This window comes from Adiantum capillus-veneris, chromosome 12 (assembly GCF_014529385.1).
Source record: "Adiantum capillus-veneris isolate H3 chromosome 12, ASM1452938v2, whole genome shotgun sequence".
NCBI lineage: Eukaryota > Viridiplantae > Streptophyta > Polypodiopsida > Polypodiales > Pteridaceae > Adiantum > Adiantum capillus-veneris.
In genome coordinates, this window is record NC_140942.1 from 142,201,542 (window position 1) to 142,223,652 (window position 22,111).

The 22,111-nt window shown below is 44.2% G+C and overlaps 1 protein-coding gene across 3 annotated transcripts in view; it reads right to left on the reverse strand.

The window, feature by feature from the left end:
- LOC147446617 (ATP binding microtubule motor family protein) overlaps positions 1 to 20,531 on the reverse strand; it is a 131,121-nt gene extending 110,590 nt beyond the window's left edge. The window contains exons 1-4 of one of the 3 annotated variants that reach the window (XR_015189898.1): positions 19,716 to 20,531; positions 19,136 to 19,335; positions 18,914 to 19,040; positions 18,510 to 18,604 (exon numbers count right to left, since the gene is read on the reverse strand). Coding sequence is in view for 2 of the 3 variants with exons in the window: in XM_086525818.1 (XP_086381944.1) it covers positions 18,510 to 18,604; positions 18,914 to 19,040; positions 19,136 to 19,335; positions 19,716 to 20,381 (1,088 nt within the window). In the remaining variant the exon portion in view is untranslated. The remainder of the gene's footprint in view (positions 1 to 18,509; positions 18,605 to 18,913; positions 19,041 to 19,135; positions 19,336 to 19,715) is intronic. The other 2 variants (XM_086525818.1, XM_086525817.1) reach the window with 2 other exon arrangements.
- Between the last annotated feature and the right edge of the window lie 1,580 nt (positions 20,532 to 22,111).

Here is a 22,111-nt window from a genome sequence, read left to right on the forward strand (position 1 = left end):
TCCACATGCACATAGGGTTAGATGTGCACGTGACAAAAGATGTGCAGCACATAACAATCGTTGGCAAAACGGAGAGATGGAGACCAACACTCCCCTCAAAGATCACCCAAAGATGTTCTATGTTCGGCAAGGGCCAACCCCCCCTCGATGAAGGTGTCGAAGTAGTTAGTCCTTCTCAAAAGCTTGAGTGAAGATTATTCACAATAACCTCATCGTCAATAAGCTCACGAGCATAATAGTATTCGTGGTGCGGATGTGTCACACCCCCTAGCAAGCCTCCCTGTGTGTGTCATAGTAGCACCCAAACAGTACAAAGTGTCCTCCCTTGGAGAAGTTAACAGCAGGGTGTAGGAACAAGTTACAAAATGCCTCTCCCTAGAGAATTTAACAGTAGGATATAGGCCAAAATACACCTTCCCTATAGAATGGTAGACAAGTAGGTGGTAGGTCAAATACAAATGGTGCTTCCTCCCATGTCGGAGGTCAAAACATGAATGCCTACTGCAAATCTTAAAACATTTTGTGTTGCCAGTGTCGACTACAAAGTGTTGGTGTTGTTGATGTTTATCCTCCCCTCAAAGTGTGTCGTCAAAGTCGTCAAAGTAAATGCCGATGAAGGCATGGCATACAAATCAAATTTTGTGCAAATGGTGTGTGTTAAAGATGGTCTTACCCACTATAGGGCAATGTTTGATCCTTGTACAAATATAATATTCATGAAGCCAAATGTGATCATGCTTGTGTCCATGTGTCAGGTACAGCGGAAGTGAATGTTGAACTTTTCTCAAGATGAGTGCTCCGAACTATGCTCAAGGTTCCTTTTACTTATGGAAGGGAGAGCCTTCTGTTCCTTTAGTGAGAGAGTGCAAGTGATCACAAACAAAGTGGATAAACACTGTGAATGAAGGTACTGAGACTGAGAGATAGAGAATGAAGAATACGACACCAGAATGTTGTCAAACCCTCCTCCGAAGGCCCATCTCTCTATGGCGAGAGCGGTCAACTATTGATTGCACAAATCTCTACAAAGCTATGCACTTGCCGACGATGTCGATGACGATGAGAACGACGACGAGACGGGCTGAAATCTGAAAACGCTAAGGACTGAAATCTGCAAATCTTTATCTATTGAATTCTGACTCTATGTGACGACGGCGATGACGACGATGCGACGACGACGCACTGAAAACGCGGATGCTGAAATCTGCATTTTCCGGGCTGAATCTGCAAACTCTTTCTGATCTGACCGTGCGGTGAGGGTCTACTACAAGAAGGTGAGATCTGCGAGGTTTGGGACTTGCGGTGCGGAGTCTTGACGCTGAAAACTGAAAACGCTGATGAAGGGGATGTCTTCATGCCGGAAATCTGCAAAAACACCATGCTGAAAATCTGCTGTAAAAACGCTAGGCTCAGAAAACGCTGGCCGATCTTGCTTGCTTGAAAACGCTAGGGTTTCTTTGTTGTTCTTGTTGAGAAGTTGCACATGACGGTGGTGATTGGTCCTCTACCTCTTCTGCAAGAAAGTGCTAGCGCTAGGGTTTCTTATATACTTGCTTGATTGAATTGCCCTACATAGTTTCCCAACAAAAGTCGCTTAAAAATAATAAGTGAAAAATGGCAAAAATAGGCAAAATAGATTTTCTGCACTGTAAAATGCTCTTGATGGAATCTAGTGGTAATGCCGATGATCATGTTGTGTTCGACCAGAGGATATGCATCTACTCTAAGTGACTGGGCATGCACGGTCTGTGAACAGACTCACAAAGGTGCCAGAACACCATCTAGGCTAGACTGACTGGACCCTTGTCATGAAGTAGCTTGTCCACATGCACATAGGGTTCGATGTGCACGTGACATCCCCTCCTTTTCAAAGTGAGGTACTAGTACCAAACTGTATGGCGTCAAGGGAGATCGCCAACAACGTCTGGAATCCTGGGAAGGACTCTTCTTCGGCCCACTCTGACGCGTGGTTCATGCGATACTTGAACTTCATAAAGGTATGCAACGCTTGCTTCTTTGGACCGCACTGAAAGCGACTCAAAGTCATATGCGGCTCCTTCAATGCTTCAACTTCGTCTATAGTCATGCGTCTACCTTCTTCAAGAATCTCCGAGGATGAAAATTCCTGAAACCACTTCCAACACAAAAACATGAACATACCCATTCCATGAAAAGTGACTGGAAAAATTCTAGTCTTTCGAAAAGACTGTGCATGCAATGGAGATGAACATAGAGACGGAGTGCCAAACCGTTCATCAAACACACACAAACAATGGGGTCGAATCTTGACTTTCTGATCTAAATCAATCAACTGTGGCAAATCACAATGGAAATGCCGATGCTTGATGCTCAATCCTTCTTGTGTTCATTCGGATATTGTGTCATGCCAAGGAAGAAACATGGAATGTGAATTCCTTGGGTGCAAACGTTTCATCTTTCCATGAGTAATCCGCATACATCCGTACTCATTCATGAGTGAATCGTGTTCATCGTACAATATGTCATGCCTATGAAAAGGGATCACATAAGGACGGTGACTAAAATACAAGAAAGCATCACGAATGAAACACTCGAACAATGCGTGCTGACTAATCATTCGAACACATAATACTTCCTGTGGGGGTTCTTGGGACCTCGACTCGAGAGCCAAGATCGGTTCTTCGTGATTGATCGAATCTGCAATGAGGTTAGCTTCACTAGAAAAAGCATCAACTAAACCATCTTCCTTGTGAACAATCACATCTTTATAATGCAAATCATCATGCTCGTGAATAATCACATCTTGATCATGCAAATCATCATGCTTATCATCTCGCTTATCATTATCATGCAAATCATGTGTGTCGTGCTTTGGAAAAGAAGAGATTGAGAGCGTCTCTTTCTCCTCATTCTTTCCAATCTTCGCCTGCACATTAGAAATGAGAGATCAAGATTGAACAACTTGCTCCCCACGAATGACAATGGGAGTCACTTATGGCATTGAAAGTGACGTATTTTCGGCCCAATCAATGAGAGGGTTATACTCACGAAACCATCGAATGCCCAAAAGCATATCACATCCTGAAAGAGAAGAGACTACAATTTTTTTGCGGAAGGACACTTGTTGAACAGTGAACAAAACATCAAGACACTCTTGCGTAATGAGAGAGTCCATACCGGGAGAGAAGCAGGACACCTCGAAAGGAGATGTCTTGCTAACCTCCAAGCGGGCTTTTTCGACAAGAGAGTCACTAATCAAATCATGCATACTGCATGGGTCAAACAATATGACAAAATGCTGACCCTTCACATGACCATAACACTTAATGAGAGACTCATCAATGGGAGGATCATGAGAAACTTGGGTCACACTCGTGTTCTCATTTATTGCATTGACAGAGGAAGTGGGTTCTTTAGATTCATTAGAGTCAAGCTTAGGACATGTTCTTTGTATGTGACCCTTGATATGACAATGAAAACAACGACCTTCCTTAGAATAAATGCTTTGTTCTTCCGACGTGATGTATCCTCCTAAAATTCCTTGTTTTGCCTTTTCCTCTGGAGTGAGCTTAGGTTAGCAATTGTGTTTGCTTTACCCTTTTAGGTTCATTGTTAGAGTTCTTTTCCCAAGAATTAGAGGAAGATTGGCTAGAAGAGTTACCGTGCTTACCATTCTGAGGGTTTTGAGAAGTCTAGGAGGTACTTTGAGACGACTTGTTCTGCTTAGGCTTGCCCTTGTTGTGCTTCATCTCTTGGGAGAGAGCAATTGCTACCGCCTTGTTGAGATCCGCGGGGTCGAAGACTTCTACATCAAACTTGATATATTCGTCCAATCCAAAAAGGAAAGCCTTTTTGCGCTCATTATCTGATTTGCGTAATTGGGTGCCGAGCTGCAAAACACGGTTAGAAAAGGACATGACTGGCATACCATTCTGCTTGAGGTTGCGCCAATCCTCCTTCAACCGCGCTAGGTATTGTGGTGGCATAAACCGCGCCTTGAGCTTGTCTTTAAAAAGTCGGCCCAATTGAAAGAAAGAGGCGTGCCTTCCTCGGCTTCCTCTAGGTGCACGGTTACCTGTGCTTCTTGCTATGCGTGGTACCAATTAATGGCATCACCGGCAAGGTACATAGCTGCCTTCAAAACCTTTCTATTTCCTGTCTTCTTTGTTGTCGCAAAATAAGCATTAAATTGATGCAACCAAGAATGAATAACACTAGCATCCATCTTACCGTCATACTTACTGAAAGTCAACTTCTCGGTGACGGGGTTGTTGGAGTCCGAATCTCGGCTTATGCCACTTGATCAACCACCAACTTCTTTGACCGGCTCGGACTTCGAGGTGAGTACCTGTCGGCAGTGTAACAAGGAATAGGCGGAACACAGCCCAAACGTTTCGAAACGGCGTTCCGGACGAGTCCCGTTCCTGGAATGGAGTCAGGAATGGAGCACCATTCCGGAACAGGGTGTAACCGGAACGGTGTTCCACAACAAGGGGGAATGGGACGGAACGTGACGCAGAATGGCGGAGCGCGGGGCGGGACGGGAAAAAGTAGGGATTTGGGGGCAGATTTGGGGCTGTTTCAGGGACATATTTGGGGTTGTTTGAAGGTAGATTTGGGGGCAGTTTCGGGGTTGTTAAAGAGTTGATTTGGGACTAAGTTGAATGGAGGTAATTCAAGCATTACTTTAGTTGACCGTTCCGGCCCTATTCTCATTCCGGTCCCCCCTTCTCCTCACCGTTCTCGTCCTATTCCGGACCCTCCCGTTCCCATTCCCATTCCCCATTCCGGGTAACTATGCTTGTTGGACCAACTCTTGTATGCGTTGGTCTCTCTGCACCTCACGCTCGGCCTCCAAGGCCGCTCGTCTCTCTTCGGCCGCCAAGCGCGCTTGCTCACGCTCACGCTCCAAGGCTGCACTTTGCTTCTAGGCCACCAAGCGTGCTTGCCCAAGCTCATGCTCCAAGACGGCCTTTCTTTCTGCTTTTCTTTCTTTTCGTTCCTCGACCACCAAGCGTGCTCGTTCACGCTCGCGATCCCAAGAATCGTGTCTTTCTTGGCACTCCGCTCCAAGGTAACGTGTTGCGCTTCTTGGTGTAACATCATGTCCATCATCGATTTGACCAAAGCCTCCATAGGATGTGGTGCAATCCTTGGCGTATATGGGGAAGGGGAGGGTCAGAAAACCTCCTGATGGGGAAAATTCTTCTTTGCCACTGCCATGCGCATCACCTCCATGCAAAGTATCCATTCCGCTTCGGGTAATGACCATACACTGGAGTCTTGGGTTCTTAAGTTCACGAGGAACTTGGGTTCTTGTGGTTCTTGGTTCTTGAGGTTCTTGAGGATCTTGAGTCCATAGTTTCTTGAGGGTCTTGAGATTCTTCTTTAGCTTGCAATCTGTGTTAGAGAAGGATCTTCTCTTACCCGAGCTCTTCACTTTCCTACGGGCGCACCCCTTAGCGGCCTTGCGCTCACACCAAGGTTGCTTTTTCCCACCTCACGTCGATTGGCCGGCCGCTAAGTGCACGGTCCACTCTCAATGAGTGAAAAGAGAAACAAGGGAGGTTGGACAAGCCCTTCTTTCTTGGGTTTCCTGTCACTCTTCAAAAACACGATTAGGAATCGACACACCCAAGAGAACTTGGGTTACGTGCGACCGCAACAAGCAAAAAAAAATTCTTGTGGTTCTTTCCTTGAGTGACACAGAGCACTGCCAAAGCTCTGATACCAATGTAAGGCGCAGCGGGAGTGAATGTTGAACTTTGCTCAAGATGAGTGCTCCGAACTGTGCTCAAGGTTCCTTTTACTTACGGAAGGGAGAGCCTTCCGTTCCTTTAGTGAGAGAGTGCAAGTGATCATAAACAAAGTGGATAAACATTGTGAATGAAGGTATTGAGACTGAGAGATAGAGAGAGAAGAATACGACACCAGAATGTTGTCAAACCCTCCTCCGAAGGCACTCTATGGCGAGAGCGGTCTACTATTGATTGCACAAATCTCTACAAAGCTATGGACTTGCCGACGATGTCGACGACGATGAGGACGACGACGAGACGGGCTGAAATCTGAAAATGCTAAGGACTAAAATCTGCAAATCTTTATCTGCTGAATTCTGACTCTATGTCGGTGACGACGGCGATGACGACGATGTGATGATGACGCGCTGAAAACGCAGATGCTGAAATCTGCATTTTCTGGGCTGAATCTACAAACTCTTTCTGACCTGACCGTGCGGCGAGGATCTGCTGCGGGAAGGTGAGATCTACGAGGTTTGGGACTTGCGGTGCGGAGTCTAGACGCTGAAAATTGAAAACGTTGATGCAGGGGATGTCTTCATGCCGGAAATTTGCAAAAATGCCATGCTGAAAATCTGATGTAAAAACGCTAGGCTGAATCTGAGGTCTATAGCAAAACACTAGGCTTCTACTGTGTTCTACTGTCGCCGGTTTGGATCTGCAAAAGTAAAACGCTGGCTGATTTGCTTGCAAATGAAAATGCAGGCTGATCTTGCTTGCTAAACTAACTGAACCCTTGTCATGAAGTAGCTTGTCCACATGCACATAGGGTTAGATGTGCATGTGACACCATGCAAGTGTGAATGCAGAGAGTTTGAGAAAAATATGGAAACAAGTTTGTATGAATGCATGGTTTGAAGCTATTAGAGTTTTCAAAATCTCTGGATTGAATTTTGCATACATTGCTTGGTCTTGTCTTGGCCATGCAACTCTATAAAGAACTTCCCTAGTGGTTCCGGGGCTGCTTGTGGGAAGAGTTCTTGATAAGAACTTGAGACAAGTGGTGTGGGAGCTTACTGAACTTTGGACTGTTTAAAATCTTCAAGCTTCTCTGCTCTGCAGTGCGAGACAACACCCTTAGAAACCTCTCTCCCTCGCCCCTATCCACCCCTCCCCCCTCGCCCCCATCCATTCCTCTCTCTCTCTCTCTCTCTCTCTCTCTCTCTCTCTCTCTCTCTCTCTCTCTCTCTCTCTCTCTCCCCCCTACCCACCCCCTCTCTCTCTCTCGTCCTTACCCACCCCCCCTCATCCCTAACCATCTCTCTATCTCTCTCTCGCCGTTACCCACCCCCCCTCTCTCTCTCTCCCCTACCCACCCCCCTCTCACCCTTATACACCCTCCACTCGCCCCTATGCTAAATCAATCCAGACTTGGTGACCTTACTTGTTCTAACTGAATTTCAAAAAAGGTCATGTACAGGATTTCGGAGCACGACAACAAGATTACACAATTTCTAAATCTCTCCACGTGTACTAATGCGGGGCTTTGATAGCATCTAAGAGTGTTGTATGTAAGCTTTTGTGGTCATGCTTGCACTAGATCCGTGTCTAAATGGCAAGCGGCAGCAGGCAGTCACGCAAGGAAGCCTTGAGGAAGACGCCTGCCCTGTTGAAAGGCATGTTAGTTACAGAGATGAAGAAGAATCGAACAACAATAGCCATGGCGTTACAGGCATGACTTCGAGTGCCCCAAGTGACGAAAGTTACAGGGCATAGGATTCGGATTTGAATTCGGGCTTAGGAGCAGGCAACTCCAGCACACAAGAAGAAGATCCCAAAGGTAAAAGGAAGAGCAATACTCAAGTTAGTGAGCCATGAGACCACCCTGCCTGCAAAAACAAAACGCCAGGCAAAGCTCTCCCTAAATTTTCATTGACAGCCACCTAGTCCATCTCTTCGCAACATCCTCTCTCGCGATCAACTACAGAAACTAGGTTTAACAGCATTGGTTGATGCTAACCTACCAGACGATGTACCTGTAGGTATGTTACATGAGCTTCTAAATGTCTTTCCAAAAGTACGACGCCACACTCTTACTACGACATGAATTGGTCATGTGATGGGGATGACAAGCGTCCAGTCTTTGAAGCCGACTACACATACATACTCGCAGCTCTCCAAGGATACTACAATACAGGCATGCCAAGACTTGTTTCTGCCCAATCACCCGAACTACAGAAGGGCTTTTGGCAGTTTTTAAATATTATTTTCTAGTTAGAGATGCCAAAGAGCCAAAAGGAAGATGTGATGTCCCCACTACCTTTCCACACTATGATGGTCTTTACTGCTTGATAAACACTTTGCCCTATGGATTTCACTAGATATTGTACGCATCACTATAGTCAAGGGCAAAGAGATTTAGGGCACAAGTGCAGTCTACTCATTCAAGCTTCCAATGCTTTGCAACCCCCATGTCATGGGTCGTCAATATCCATGTCAGCCCTGTAGACGTGGATGAGGGATCCGAACGGCCCACTTCAAAAACACTTTGATGGTCTCTACTGCTTGATAAACACTTTGCCCTATGGGTTTTGCTAGATATTGTACACATCACTACAATCAAGGGCAAAGAGATTTAGGGCACAAGTGCGGTCTACTCAATCAAGCTTCCAATGCTTTGCAACCCCCATGTTTGCATGAGTCATCAATATCCATGTCAGCCCTGTAGACGTGGATGAGGGATCCCAAAGGTCCACTTCAAAAACAAAACGAAAGTCTCTTGAAATACTCAAGATCATTCGACAAGAAAGCAAAGGGCCAAGGTCGTCAGGGACACGGCAAACTCCTCTACCCTTGCCATACTCGGAGAGGCAGGTGAGGTTGACACATTCCACGACAACCTCCTTCTACATCCACCCTTGGTTCTAATGTGCAGGTGGTCAGCTTTGCCATTCCCAACCCACCTCTTCTTGTTACATCTACGGCCTCTCCCTCACATGCACCTCTTCACTCATGTCACAGTTACTACTTCCCACACACCACCTGCACTTACCTCGTCATCTCTCTCTATCTCAAGTTCACCCAATGAGCATGTTCCTAGCTCACCTACAGTGCCCCTTGAGAGACCTACACTCCCGGGCACTATTGTTGGATCTTTGATTGTGACGAACTCTACTTTGTTGTTCCGGCTATCTAAGGAGATTCTGCAAAATTCAAAGAATGCTATCGTTACCATTGAGCTTGGAACAAAGCGGTTGGTTGCTACTCACTAATGCCACTCAGCCAGATATGCAACCATGGAGGGATGTCTGCATATCGCCCAGAGCACAATAGCAGACAGAGATGCTACAATTTTTGCTTTGCGCCAAGCCTTGAGAGTGAAATCCCAAATCATAGACGACCTAAAAGCTCAAGTTCAAGGATTTCGAGAGAGGGAGATATGGGGCTCAGCAACCCAGCACCAAAGATTACCATACCCAGGTTGCTATGGGGTATAGGTGGACTGGTCCAATGAGGCCGGTACAAACTCCTAAGGGTTATGGACAACCAAGTCATTCTACACAATTTATGGGAGGTGCTCAGTCTCAACAGTTCGACTACTATCCCCAAGGGTTTCAACAGCCCGCCCACATGACACTGATGCAGCCAACACAAAGAGTTCCTTGTGAGGATTTGTTGGTGCACATCACCATGGCTATGTCGGTCAGCGGCTTCAGTACCATCCAAGACAAGTGCTTCCATATGTCGCTCACTTTCACAGAGGGCCAATTCAAGAGGCGTTTTCATCTGGAACAAGTCCCCTCAACCAAAAGCTGGGAGTGTAGTCAATATATTTATTGTTTAATAGCTAAATGTCTTTACACAGCCACATTTAGTCTAACAGGCTCCTACAATCGATCTTATGGCTCCACCTCCGAAGGCAAAATCTTCGGGTGCTACAATGGCGATAGTAGCGACAACACTCTTTCTGGGTTGACACGATCAGGAGAGCGTAGCCCAACATAATTGTTGTTGGGTGGGCATGTCCTATTGCCCGATCCATTCTTAGCTATGGTGTATGCACCACCTCTTAGCCCTATTAGCCTGTGTGGCACAATATCTAGCCTAATAGCATGAGTGGCACTATGCTTGGAATAATATCTCAGATATTTCTATGATGTCACCCCGTATGTCACTATATGGCTCTTTTAGATAAGAGCACCATTTATACATTTCCCATAAGCAATATATTCTAGTCTTATTTGTATTGGTGCTTGCAATATCTTTACGCTCTCATTAAACTTATAATTAAGTACTAATATATGAATGCTTCGCTTATCAAGCGAAGCCGTAACGCCTTACAAGTGGTATCAGTGTAAGGTGCAGCGGAAGTGAATGTTGAACTTTGCTCAAGGTGAGTGCTCCGGACTGTGCTCGAGGGTTCCTTTTACTTACGGAAGGGAGAGTCTTCCGTTCCTTTAGTGAGAGAGTGCAAATGATCACAAAGTGAAAGACACTGTGAATAAAGGTATTGAGACTGAGAGATAGAGAGAAGAGAATACGACACCAGAATGTTGTCAAACCCTCCTCCAAGGGCCCCACTCTCTATGGCGAGAGAGGTCTATGCTATTGATTGCACAATCCTTGTACAATGGTCTAAATGCAATGGACTTGCAGACAGTGTCGACGACAATGATGACGGGCTGAAAACTGAAAACGCTAGGGGCTGAAATCTGCAAATCTTGTATCTGCTGAATTCTGACTCTATGTCGGTGGCAACGACGATGACGATGCGCTGAAAACACAGATGCTGAAATCTGCGAATAGCAAGCTGAATCTGCAAACGTTGGTTGATCTGTCGTGCGGCAAGGATCTGCTGCGGGAAGGTGAGATCTGCAAGGTTTGGGGGCTGCGGTGCGGAGTCTGACTACTGAAAGCTGAAAACATTGATGCAAAAATGGGTTCTGTCGCCAAGAAACTGCAAACGCCAAGGCTGATCTGCTATTCCAAAAACACTAGGGCTGTTGTGGTATCTGCTGCAAAAACGCTAGGCAATCTGCTGGAAATTGTTGACGCCACGCTGATCTGCAATCAGCAAAACTCTGGGGCTGATCTGCAATTGCTGAAAACGCTAGGCTGATCTTGATGGTTGAAAAACGCTAAGTCCTCCTTCCGGTCTTGCTAAGAAGGTGCACTGCCAAAACTTGGTTCCTTGCTGCCTCTTCTGCCAAAAAGTGCTAGCGCTAGTTTTCTTATATATATATATATATCCTTAGCCAATTTACCCTACCCAGTTTCCCAACAAAGTCACTTATTAATAATAAGTGAAAAATGGCTAAAATAGGAAAAATGGGTTCTGTGCATTGTAAAATGCTCCTGATGGGTACTGACTGTAATCTGATGATCATGTTGTGTGCAACCAAAAGAAATGCAACTACTCTAAGTGCCTAGACATGCACGACCTACGAACAGAGTCACAAAGGTGCCAGAACACTTCCTAAGCTGAACTAAACCCTAGACATGAAGTAGCTTGTCCACCTGCACATAAGGTTAGATGTGCATGTGACATCCCCTCCTTTTTAAAGTGAGGTGCCGATACCGAACTGTATGGCATCGAGGGAGATCGCCAACACGTCTCGATGGATCCTGGGAAGGACTCTTCGTCGGCCCACTCTGATGTGTGGGTCCTGCAATATTTGAACTTCATAAAGGTCTTCAAAGCTTGCTTCTTTGGGCCGCGCCGAAAGCGACACAAAGTCATCTATGGTTGCGTCCAAGCTCCAACTTCGGCTATAGTCGTAGATCTACCTTCTTCAAGAATCTCCGAGGAGGAAAATTTCTGAAACCACTTCCAACACAAAACATGAATATGCCCATTCCATGTAAAGTGACTGGAAAAATTTTAGTCTTCTGTAAAGACTGTGCATACAATGTAGATGAACAAAGAGATGGAGTGTCAAACCGTTCATCAAACGCACGCAAAAATTGGAATCGAACGCTATAAGACTCCAAGCCCTGCTCAAACTCAACCCCAAGGTGCTCTCCCTCTGTGTTCTCAGCACAACGACTCAAGGAATTGTTGCTCCCACTTGTCTCAACTACGCCCCACTACTCTATTTGAAGCCGACCAGTTGACGACCCACCTGTGCCTGGACCTTTGCTCATGTGCACGGCGTTCTCAGAGTTTCGAGCCAGCCTGCCATCGACAGCTTCTTGTTCATGCTTGCTTAAGGCCCTACACGCCATGACCTGCAAGACTCGTTATCACCAACTTTGCATGCTCGTCGTCCATCTCTGCGTGGTCCATTATCTTCAGACACGCTGTGAACTAACAAGGTTTTTTTTTCAATACCTTTAAAAGGTTATTGAAGTTTGTAACTTTCTCCAAGTGCTTATTCACACACAACATCCGCATCACTTCATGAATCCCTTTTATGGCTAGTAGCAATGTTGATTCGGATTCGAAAGCCAAGCAAGAAAATTCAATTGCATCCATTGCACGAAAGGCAAGAGTTTCAAGGCAAGAATATCGAGAGCATTGGCGCAAGAAATTTAGGCCGCAACAACCACTTCCTCAACATCAGCATGCAAAATTCAACCACAATTCACCCGTATTGAAGAAGTCAGCAAAAACGATCTACAAGAAGCTTTCGGCAATTACGCTCAAAGTCTGGTATAGAGTGCTTAATTTTTAAGATCTTGCAAGACTTCCGTAAAATTTGTATGCTATCACTTCGGTGATTATTCAGTTGTAAAGAGGCAGACAATGGCATTAGGAGAGTCTCCTAAAGCTCTTAGCTAAGACCCCTCTAGTTAAACAATGGGTGAGCAAGGAGTGAAAAAATTTAACGGTGAAGGCTTTCATATATGGCAAACGAAGTTGAGAGGGTATTTGATGAAAAAGAACTTATGGGTAATAGTCAAGGCACCTTTAGAGCAAACACGCCCAGAAGGGGTACAAACTAGGGCTACAGTTGCCATCGTGAGAGCACAACCCAAGCCAAAGACGAACAAGCTTTAGGCATCATAATCACTTCTCTGCATGATAATTACCTACATTTTTTAGATGAATGCCATCATGCAAATGAAGCTTGGGACATCTTTTAAAAAAAAAATTGGAGCAAAAACTAAGAAAAGCAAAATAAGTCTCAAAAAGCAACTCTACAAACAGGTGTCTGAGGGCTGAAATTGATTGCTAATGATGGGGACGGGGTGCTCAAGGCGATGACGAGACTGAAAAAAGTTGATCAAAGCTGAAGGGATGCTCGCGTTTTTGGCTACTAAAATCGATGATGCATGGCTGAAAAAACGCTAGTGTTGCTGGCAACACTAGGTGCTGGTCTTGTTGGTACTTGAGAGGCTCTCTTCACTGCTCCTCTGGCTTCTACTGGTGCCCCAAGGGTTGGTTATATAGGTGTCAATTGCTGGGTCGAGCAGGCTACCAATTAATCCCATGATTTGAAAGTTGGAAGGTCATTTATTAAATAAATGCCTAGTAAGAGTTGATTCACACGTAGTTAGCAAACGGTTCACATGCGGCAAGGTGGAAAGGTACAGAGTGTACGGTACGTAATCAGTACGTAAGGTACGTACTTCTATACGGATCGGCCTTTAAGGTACGTGACCAGTACGTAACATTTGTAACAACAAAAAGAATAGTGACTTTAGCCTTTTTCAGCCTATACATACTAGGAACTACATAAGAGTCTAGATATAGATACTACTTCAAACATCCATTAGATACTGCTTCAAATGTTATCCGTACTTAACTCTTAGAATACATCACTTAGTCAAAACTTAAAAACTTCAACATACTATGATACCGGAATCAAAATACATAAAACATCAAGAGTCAAGATTGAGAACTGATTATCAATCCTCATACAACGATGAATACATCATACTATAGTGACCAATCTAGACTTTACCATCAAAAAGATAGAAAACTGGGAATACACTATATAATACAAAAAACTTTAGTCCATTGCCCAATGGCAAGATGCCCCTAAAAAAACCCAAAAAAAAAGTGTATAAAAATAAAATTTTTTATTTTTTTTTTTTAAAAAAAACGTACACTATCTATCCGTAGCGTACGGCTATACCGTACTGTACGGATCCGTACGTACGTACAGATGGAACCTTGACATGCGATGAAAATGCTTATGCTTGGTGCTAGCTATTGATGCTAAATGCTTATGGGTGGTGCAATCAAAGGGTATGAAGCTACTCTAGGTGCTTGGACATGCATGTCCTGCGTACAGGCTCACAAGGTTGCCTGAACACTACCTAGGCTATCCTAAACCCTAGAAGTAGGAGTTGCAGCTTGTCCACATGCACATAGGGTTAGATGTGCACGTGACAAGTTTCCTTTCACAGTTTCGGTGTTTTCTCTCACCGAGACGGTGAATAGTCTTGTGACAAACAACCTATAGCACAACTACAATGTCACTCGCACAAGACAGGTAGTTACCGTTTACAGTTGGTCTTGGGTTCACACTGGACGAACTCTCACCTTGGCAGTGACACGTGGCAAACACAGGTGGTGGTCTAGTGGACACCATGGCCAATTCACCACTACTATAGTTTGGAGATAGACATAGTTGGATTGTCAAGGATATTTTGCTAGTCGTTGGTTGCTCTTTATAATTGTATATGTGTAGTTGGTTCTAGTCGTCGTTCGCTTCCTAGACTTTCTATGAGGCTCGAGTCTCGTGTCTTGTCTCTACCACCGCACATCTACACTCTCCCTGCACAGTGGAGCCTCGACACCCCCATTGTACCTGTGAGTCATGGGCTTGGAGCTCACTATGCTGCCAACCAGAGTCGGCACTAGTTCCATGAGTCAGTCAAGTTGCATTGTTACGCGACACATCCAACCCTATGTGTCCGTGGACAAGCTACAGCACGGCAAGGGTTCAGTCAATCCAGATTTAGGAGTGTTCTGGCACTTTTGTGAGTCTGTTCGCAGACCGTGCATGCCCAGGCACTTGAAGTAGATGCATATCCTCCGGTTGCACACAGCATGATCATAAGCATTTCCATCAGAATCCTTCAAGGGAATTTTCCAATGCATTTAACCTATTTTCCCTATTTTTGACATTTTTCACTTATTTATTAAGTGACTTTTGTTGGGAACTGAGTAGGGCAAATTGGGTAAGATAATATATAAGCAAACCTAGGCTAGCACTATTGGGCAGAAGAGCAAGGAGAACACAGGCCAAGGGTAGCAGGTTCCCCCTCTCTCTCTCAAGCAAGACTCCCCCTTTATTGGTGGCGATTTCCCCCAGCAAGACCCGCGACCTACACCGCATTCCCCCTAGCGTTTTCAGCCATTAGCCTCATCGCCATAGCCTCAGTAAATCAGCGTTTTAAGCTTCAGCAGAATAGCGTTTTAGATCCAGCAAGGAGCAGTATGGACCAACGTTTTTGACAAGCATAGCCAGCGTTTTTGGCAACAGCAATCAGCGTCTTCAGGGCTGCCTTGAAGCACCAGAAACTCAGCCAAAATCAGCGTTTTTCCCACAGCTTGATCAGCGTTTTTCTTGCAACCTAAACCAGCGTTTTGGAGAGCAGATCTCAGCCTAAAACCAGTGTTTTTGTATTCAGATTTCAGCCCTTTTGGCGCTTTTGGACAGCAAAGCAAGCACTCTGTGTTTCCGCCATAGAGTAGGTCTTGTCGTCCACGTCGTCGACATCGACATAGCCCCTAGACTTGCATCAGTTATCATTCATCCACTTTTGTACCAGATTGTGCAATCAATAGTAGACCACTCTCGCCAACGAAAGTGGGGCCTTCGGAGGAGGGTTTTAGAACGTCTCTGGTGTCGTATTCTCTTCTCTCTCTATCTCTCAGTCTCATGCACTTCCATTCACAGTGTCCATTTACTTTGTTTGTGTCCATTGCACTCTCTCACTAAAGGAACGGAAGGCTCTCCCTTTCATAACTAAAAGGAACCTTGAGCACAGTTCGGAGCACTCATCTTGAGCAAAGTTCAAACATTCATTCCGCTGCACCTTACATGCATTGAGCTCTGAGTCTGTTGTTGTGTCTTTGAGTTGCTTGTTCAATTGCTCTATTGTGTTTTCTTTCTATTGGAGTGAGGTGTCACGCATATTGCACTTAGGAGCACCCACAATAGAGAGCGCAACACACTTTTCCTACTACACAAGGCAACTAACAGCAACTCCCATTGATCTATGGCATGTACAACACAGTTACACAAAAGCAAGAGTTGTTTCTTCTCACCTATGGTTGCCCAAAAAGAACCCTTTGGCTGGACATTTAGCATGTATTCCAAACAATTACATGGATGGGTTCGAGCAAAAACTTTGAGGAAGTGTACCATTCTGCCTTCTTGGTCATGGGTCAAGATGCTCTATGATTTAAAACCATGAATTATCAGCAATAGCAGTTTGTGCTGATGCAAATACCTCCTCAATGGTGAGCCATAGCTCAAGCTGTGCCAGTACATTGTTGGCCGATTCCTTTAGGCTTTTAGGTTTCACGGTGGCGTTCTTCTCATCTACTTTCTTCTTTCTGCATTATTTTTCACAAGATGTTCTTTATTTTCACCATAGTGAGAACTACCATTGTCTAGCTACCAGCTTTTTGATATCTATGGTCTGAAGTTTTAATGTAGCAAAACAGAGATTAGAAAAAAAACACATATTTCCCGACCAGATCCAGTAGGCATCATTATTTACATGAAGGTTGTTGTAGCACACATGTTTGACATGATCAGGTGTTTGACACTGTAGACAGACATCAGGCACATGAACAGTAATCCTTGTTTCGGCAGTTGGGTATATTCCTTGCTGCAAGCTTCTATTCACAATCTCAAATGTGTTCTGGACCTTTCCTACGTACCTTTTCTGGACAGACAATGTAGACAGACATTAGGCACATCAACAGTAATCCTTGTTGCCGCAGTTGGGCATATTCCTTGCTGCAAGCTTCTATTCACAATCTCAGATGTGTTCTGGACCTTTCCTACCTGCCTTTTCCCAGCTATTACAACCTGGGCAGAGCGGCTACAAAGAAAACCTTGCACTTTATTGGACGACTGCTTTCCAGTTTTTCTCAAAGAGGAGGCCTCACACAAAAAATTTTATATTTCCAGCCCCACAATACCAGAAGTTGGGATCTGTTCGGCACTTCTCCTAATGCTGCATTGTTATTCAGCTGCATTTGTGAGGTTCAAAGCACTCAACAGGGAAGAGTGATACTGTTCATTGCTCTTCCTTCCACACACATGCATTATATGCACACAATCCGGGTACTGAAGACAACAAGGCATGCAATCGCCAATATCTGTAGGGTTTTCAGTGTCCCGTTGCAAGGGAGTACGCGCTTGAAGAGTCTCCATCCGGGAAGCTTCTACCATCAGTTTCAGCTTACTAAGAACCCCGGCCTTGCTTCTCCACTAACTATGGTTTGTACCAACCATCGTAAGGACTCAAGGATAATCCATGCAGTATGATTTAACTTTTAACCTTCAATGTTCCATTTTGACCCGTCTCTGCTTACATTTTCTTCAGCCATAAGGGTACTACCATCAAGATCCATAAAGGCTACCAGGTGGACAATCAAGGGCCAAGGTTTCCCAGCCATAGCTGATCCATTTATTGCAACCCTATCAGAACAACCCACAGCTGCAGCAAATCATTATATCATCCCAAAGAGGAAACTCCCCAGAAGAGTTGTCTGGTAACTGCAAACGAGACACGGTGATTGAAGTGGCCAGTTAAAGACATTCAAGGAGGTACATCTATTGCTAAAATCTCTTTCTTCTCATAATGGTGTGTTATCTCTCTCTATCTCGCTCTTCATCTGTGGATAACTCTCTTCATTCCTTTCCCTTAAGCAAAAGTAATGAGGATCAAGTGACAGGAACAAAGTTCAAGAAGTCTACAAATGTGGCAAGATAACTAGTTTTTGTCACGTCAACTAGCGACTGCAAGTGGCATGCAATTTTCACAGTGAAAAAACAATATATGTAGCTAGCAAAACTTAACTTCAACAATAAGAAGCAAAAAGTTTTTCTCTGTGGAAGCCAGTCCATACTATATTAGGAGGTGACCAATCATGTGAGTAATTAAGCATGCACACACATCAATTTCCAATGCACAGCATCCGAATGTGCATATATTGGCAAAAACCTCACACTCCCTTGGTTAATTACTGCTTGATGACAGTAAATGGCTAAAGATAAACATTAATCTAGACTCTAGCTATTTCTGCCCGGAACATTTGGCATCAATTGCCAAGATCACCAGGCCTTGGTCACCTGGGGTTAGAGCATCATTTTCATACAGTGAGATTTAATCCCACACATAACAGGCATGCGGGACTCAGCCCGCTCACCTATAGAAGTACCGCAGCCAATTTAGTTTTACGAAAATAAGCTGAAGCTGCAAAGAAACAGAATGCAAAATTGCTTGCGAATGTCACTCCGCTCATGGACAAAAACAAAAGAGGGGCGCAATAAAAGGGATCCCAGGCTAATGCATTCAAAAAGCATAAGCGATTGTTAACACATTATATCTGGTATTAACTTGTTGGTTGTTTACAGTCAAACCACCTCATGCAAAGCTAAAAGGTCTGAGTTACAGTTTCAGATTGATAAAACCAAAACAAGTTTACAAACACCTAGGTGAACATAGGTATCCCTTTTCTCCAAGAGCAGGGGGTTTGAACCTGCATCCTACTGGTTATGAGGAGGAAGTCCTGTCATCAAACTAATCATTTGAGACATTTCAAACCATTCTTAATTCTTGCCGAAACTTAACCTGTCTTATGCAAAAGGGATTGACCTTGATTGGTAATTGGCTGCTGTACTGGCTGTTGTCCTTCTTTGAAGACCAAGCGAAAAGATTTCGTCTGCTTCTTCTGCAGTGGAAGCCACAGCCTGCATCCTTGTCAGAGAAATGACATTCAGTAAGGAGAAAATGCCTAATGGAGAAGTTTTTGTACAAGCCCAGCTGAGCGTTCACCCCTTGGCTACTCACCCTACCAGACATAAAATAATAAGTTTATTCAATTGATGAATACAGAAAAAAGGGACGCAATAAAGAACGGGTGTAAACAGATTTACCCCTTGCACAACCAAAACAATTACAGCAAGTGTCACTCATCAATCACTACAAGGAAAAAAGGGAATACCACAGAACAAAAGACTAAAAGATTTATTATCTGTGGATGGTCATCTTCCCCGTACCTCATGCAGGCCCTTTATTCCAGACTGCTGCAAACTGAGCTCTGCTCCATCTTTTAGCAAATCAAAAATTTTTTCCGACCGTCCTCCTTGCTCCGAGTATATCTCAAACATAGAGATAATTAACTTCCTGGTCAAACATACCAAATAGAATTAAAAATCAAACGTCCACGAGGATGAAGCTCTTTTAGATCAAAAAGAGTTATGAGAATCTTTAGTACTAACATGGGTGTTGAGACGTTCTTTGATTTTTGAGAAGCAAACAGATATTGCAAACTTTGTGGAATTAATCCAGGATCTCTAAGAGAGCCAAGCATAGTATGGGTTTTTCCAGCACTGGTAGGCCCCATGGCAACTACTAAAGAGCTTTCCCCTTCAAATAAAGCAGCCAAGCGTGGAGCAAGAACTTCATTAAAGACATCCATCTGGAAATAGCAACAAAAGGGTTTAGTGATATCTGCATACATAATAGGCCCAATTTTAATGTCCTATGTGAAACACGGGCATTTATGTGTGCGCGCGCAAGATCATGCGCATGTTTTCTCCCGAACGAGAATGTTTGTCTTCCGAAGAAACGTGTTTCAGGAAATATCATACTTGAATGTGGGGTTTGTCTTCCGAAGAAAGGTGTTTCAGGAAATATCATACTTGCCACCCACAAAGGACTCTCTAAAGCAAAGAAAGAAGAGATGCTCCAGCATATCATAGCATATACTGTTAAGAATCTCCTAACAACCATGCTAATCGACACCACGTACATGTTCAGCCTTATGTACTCAGCATGTAAACCTGAGAGAGAGCCTACCTGCGTAGAATCATGATTGAAAATGCGTGAAAATCCATTAAATTCTTCTTCTTTGGGCTTGTGCAACCCTGAGTACATTGTGGGAGTGATGAGTGTGACACAATCAGGTGTTTGACACTGTAGACAGATATCAACAGTTGGGCATATTCCCTGCTGCAAGCTTGTATTCACAATCTGAGATGTGTTCTGAACCTTTCCTACGTGCCTTTTTCCAGCTGTTACAACTTGGGCAGGGCGGATACGAAGAAAAACTCGCACTTTATTGGACAACTGCTTTTCCCTTTTCCTCAAAGAAGACGCCTCACACTGAAAATGACTCGTCTGGGAAGAGTGACCCTGTTCATTGTTCTTCCTTCCACACGCATGCATTATATGCACAGAATCCGGGTACTGAAGATCATAAGGCATGCAATCGCCAATATCTGTAGGGTTTTCAGTGTCCCGTTGCAAGGGAGTACCTGCTTGAAGAGTCTCCATGCGGGAAGCTTCTACTGTCAGTTTTAGCTTAGTATCTCCATCCGCTGCTGTAAAAGAGGGCATAAGAGCCTTGCCCTCTGCAACATACCGCTTTCGTGCGGTGCGGTACTCCTTGACAGTGCTCTTCTCGGCAGAAGCCAATTTGGCCTTCCTGGGAGGATTTCTGCGTATGGTGGTAGGCGTCTCCATGTCCGATGTCTCAAATAAGACGCTAGTGCAGGAGCAATGAATTTGCAAGCAGCTACAGATGTAGCATGTCTCTGAATTTAAAGTTCAAACTGTGGCGGGTCGTTCTAGCAAAGAACGAATATTGGCAAATGTGAAGGTGCAAATAGCCAGGTTTTATTGAGAAAGTAATAAAGGCTGCTTACACACCGCAGGCAAGCGTTACACACCAGTATTTTCTATTTTTTTAAAGCGGGATTTCTGACAGCGAATGTCCGTAGCTTATTGGGTCATAGCCGCGTTGGCAAGAGCTCACGCCCCGCCCAAGCTTGGGCAAGGAGTCTTGGCTGCCCAAAACTTTTTTTCGTTGTCCATATCACGCCGTGAATGGCTTTTTGACAGTTGGCTTCTACGTTTGGGTGGTGTGTAGGCAACCTAGCTAGAAGGGTGTTTACACCACACCGGCTGCCCAATATAAGGGTGTTCACACATCCATGTTTGCATGCCCATGTGGATGATAAAGGATTGGGCCTACGAGCTAATGAAACAGACAAGCGCATGGTAGTCGAGATTGCCTGGTCCATAGTACCCAATAAGTTACACTAATAAGAGTGATAACAAGTTTTTTAAAGCGGTTATTTTTCTCAAAGTCATTGTATCTCTTAATTCCGCTATTCTCAAAGTTCATAGGCCATTTCCATTACAAAAGTCATAAAGGGAACATCTCGGCAAAATTCAAGAAGGGGTATGCATTGAGAAGGGAAAGAAGAGCAAGAAGTCATAGTTGATGGCATCGAATTTAAGGGCATCCACTGTTTGGGGATATTGGAGAAGGAGCTTGGAGCAAGAGAGGAAACTCAAAGTCAGCTTGTATATTTCAAGGGACATTAGTAAGTGAGGAAGTGTAAACCTGAGCAAGTAGTAATTAATTTTGCAATGTTAAAAGAAAGGAACGATGTTATATTAGTATTTTCATTGAATAAACTAGCACAATGTATTTTGGGTTTGAAAGTGAAAAACTCTTTATCAAAGTGTGAATTTCAATCAATTTCTCTCTCACAATTGTGTAGCCAGAGGTAAAGTTGCACAACTTCTTCAAGCAAGATCCATCTTAATCTGACATCTGGTGAACCTGACGTGAAACGATTGGAACATGAATTGGAAGAGATATGGCCGAGGCAGAGGTTCTACCTCAAATGATGGAAAATTTTATCACTTTTCTTCACACAACAAGGGAAACATGACTTGGTTGAGATGATGCAAAGTATTTTGACTGGAGCGAACAGTGAAACAAAAAGTCAAAAAGTGACGGATGATGCAATTGCAAAAGCACTAGATGCAATATATGCAGAGAGAAATATCTTTGATGGATAAGATGAAGAAGCATACAACGAGGGAGAGAATACATGGAGAGAGAGAGAGAGAGAGAGAGAGAGAGAGAGAGAGAGAGAGAGAGAGAGAGTTGAATGAACCAACTAGCTAATGAATTAGTGATTATACAAGGGGCACTTTGGGTTGCTTTTATGTTACCCTAAGTAATTTGCGCACCTAGAATCTTGTCACATAAGTAAAATAAATACCCAAAAGACAAATAATTAACTAGGATTGCATTGGGGATTCACTTGAGATGCATAAAATTTAATATCCTCTCGGCATGTCATAGTGGAGATATGTAGGAAGACCAAGTTGATGAAGAAGCTACCATGGACACCCCAATAGCCAGCTGGCTACTCGCACCTCAGATTTGCAATCAG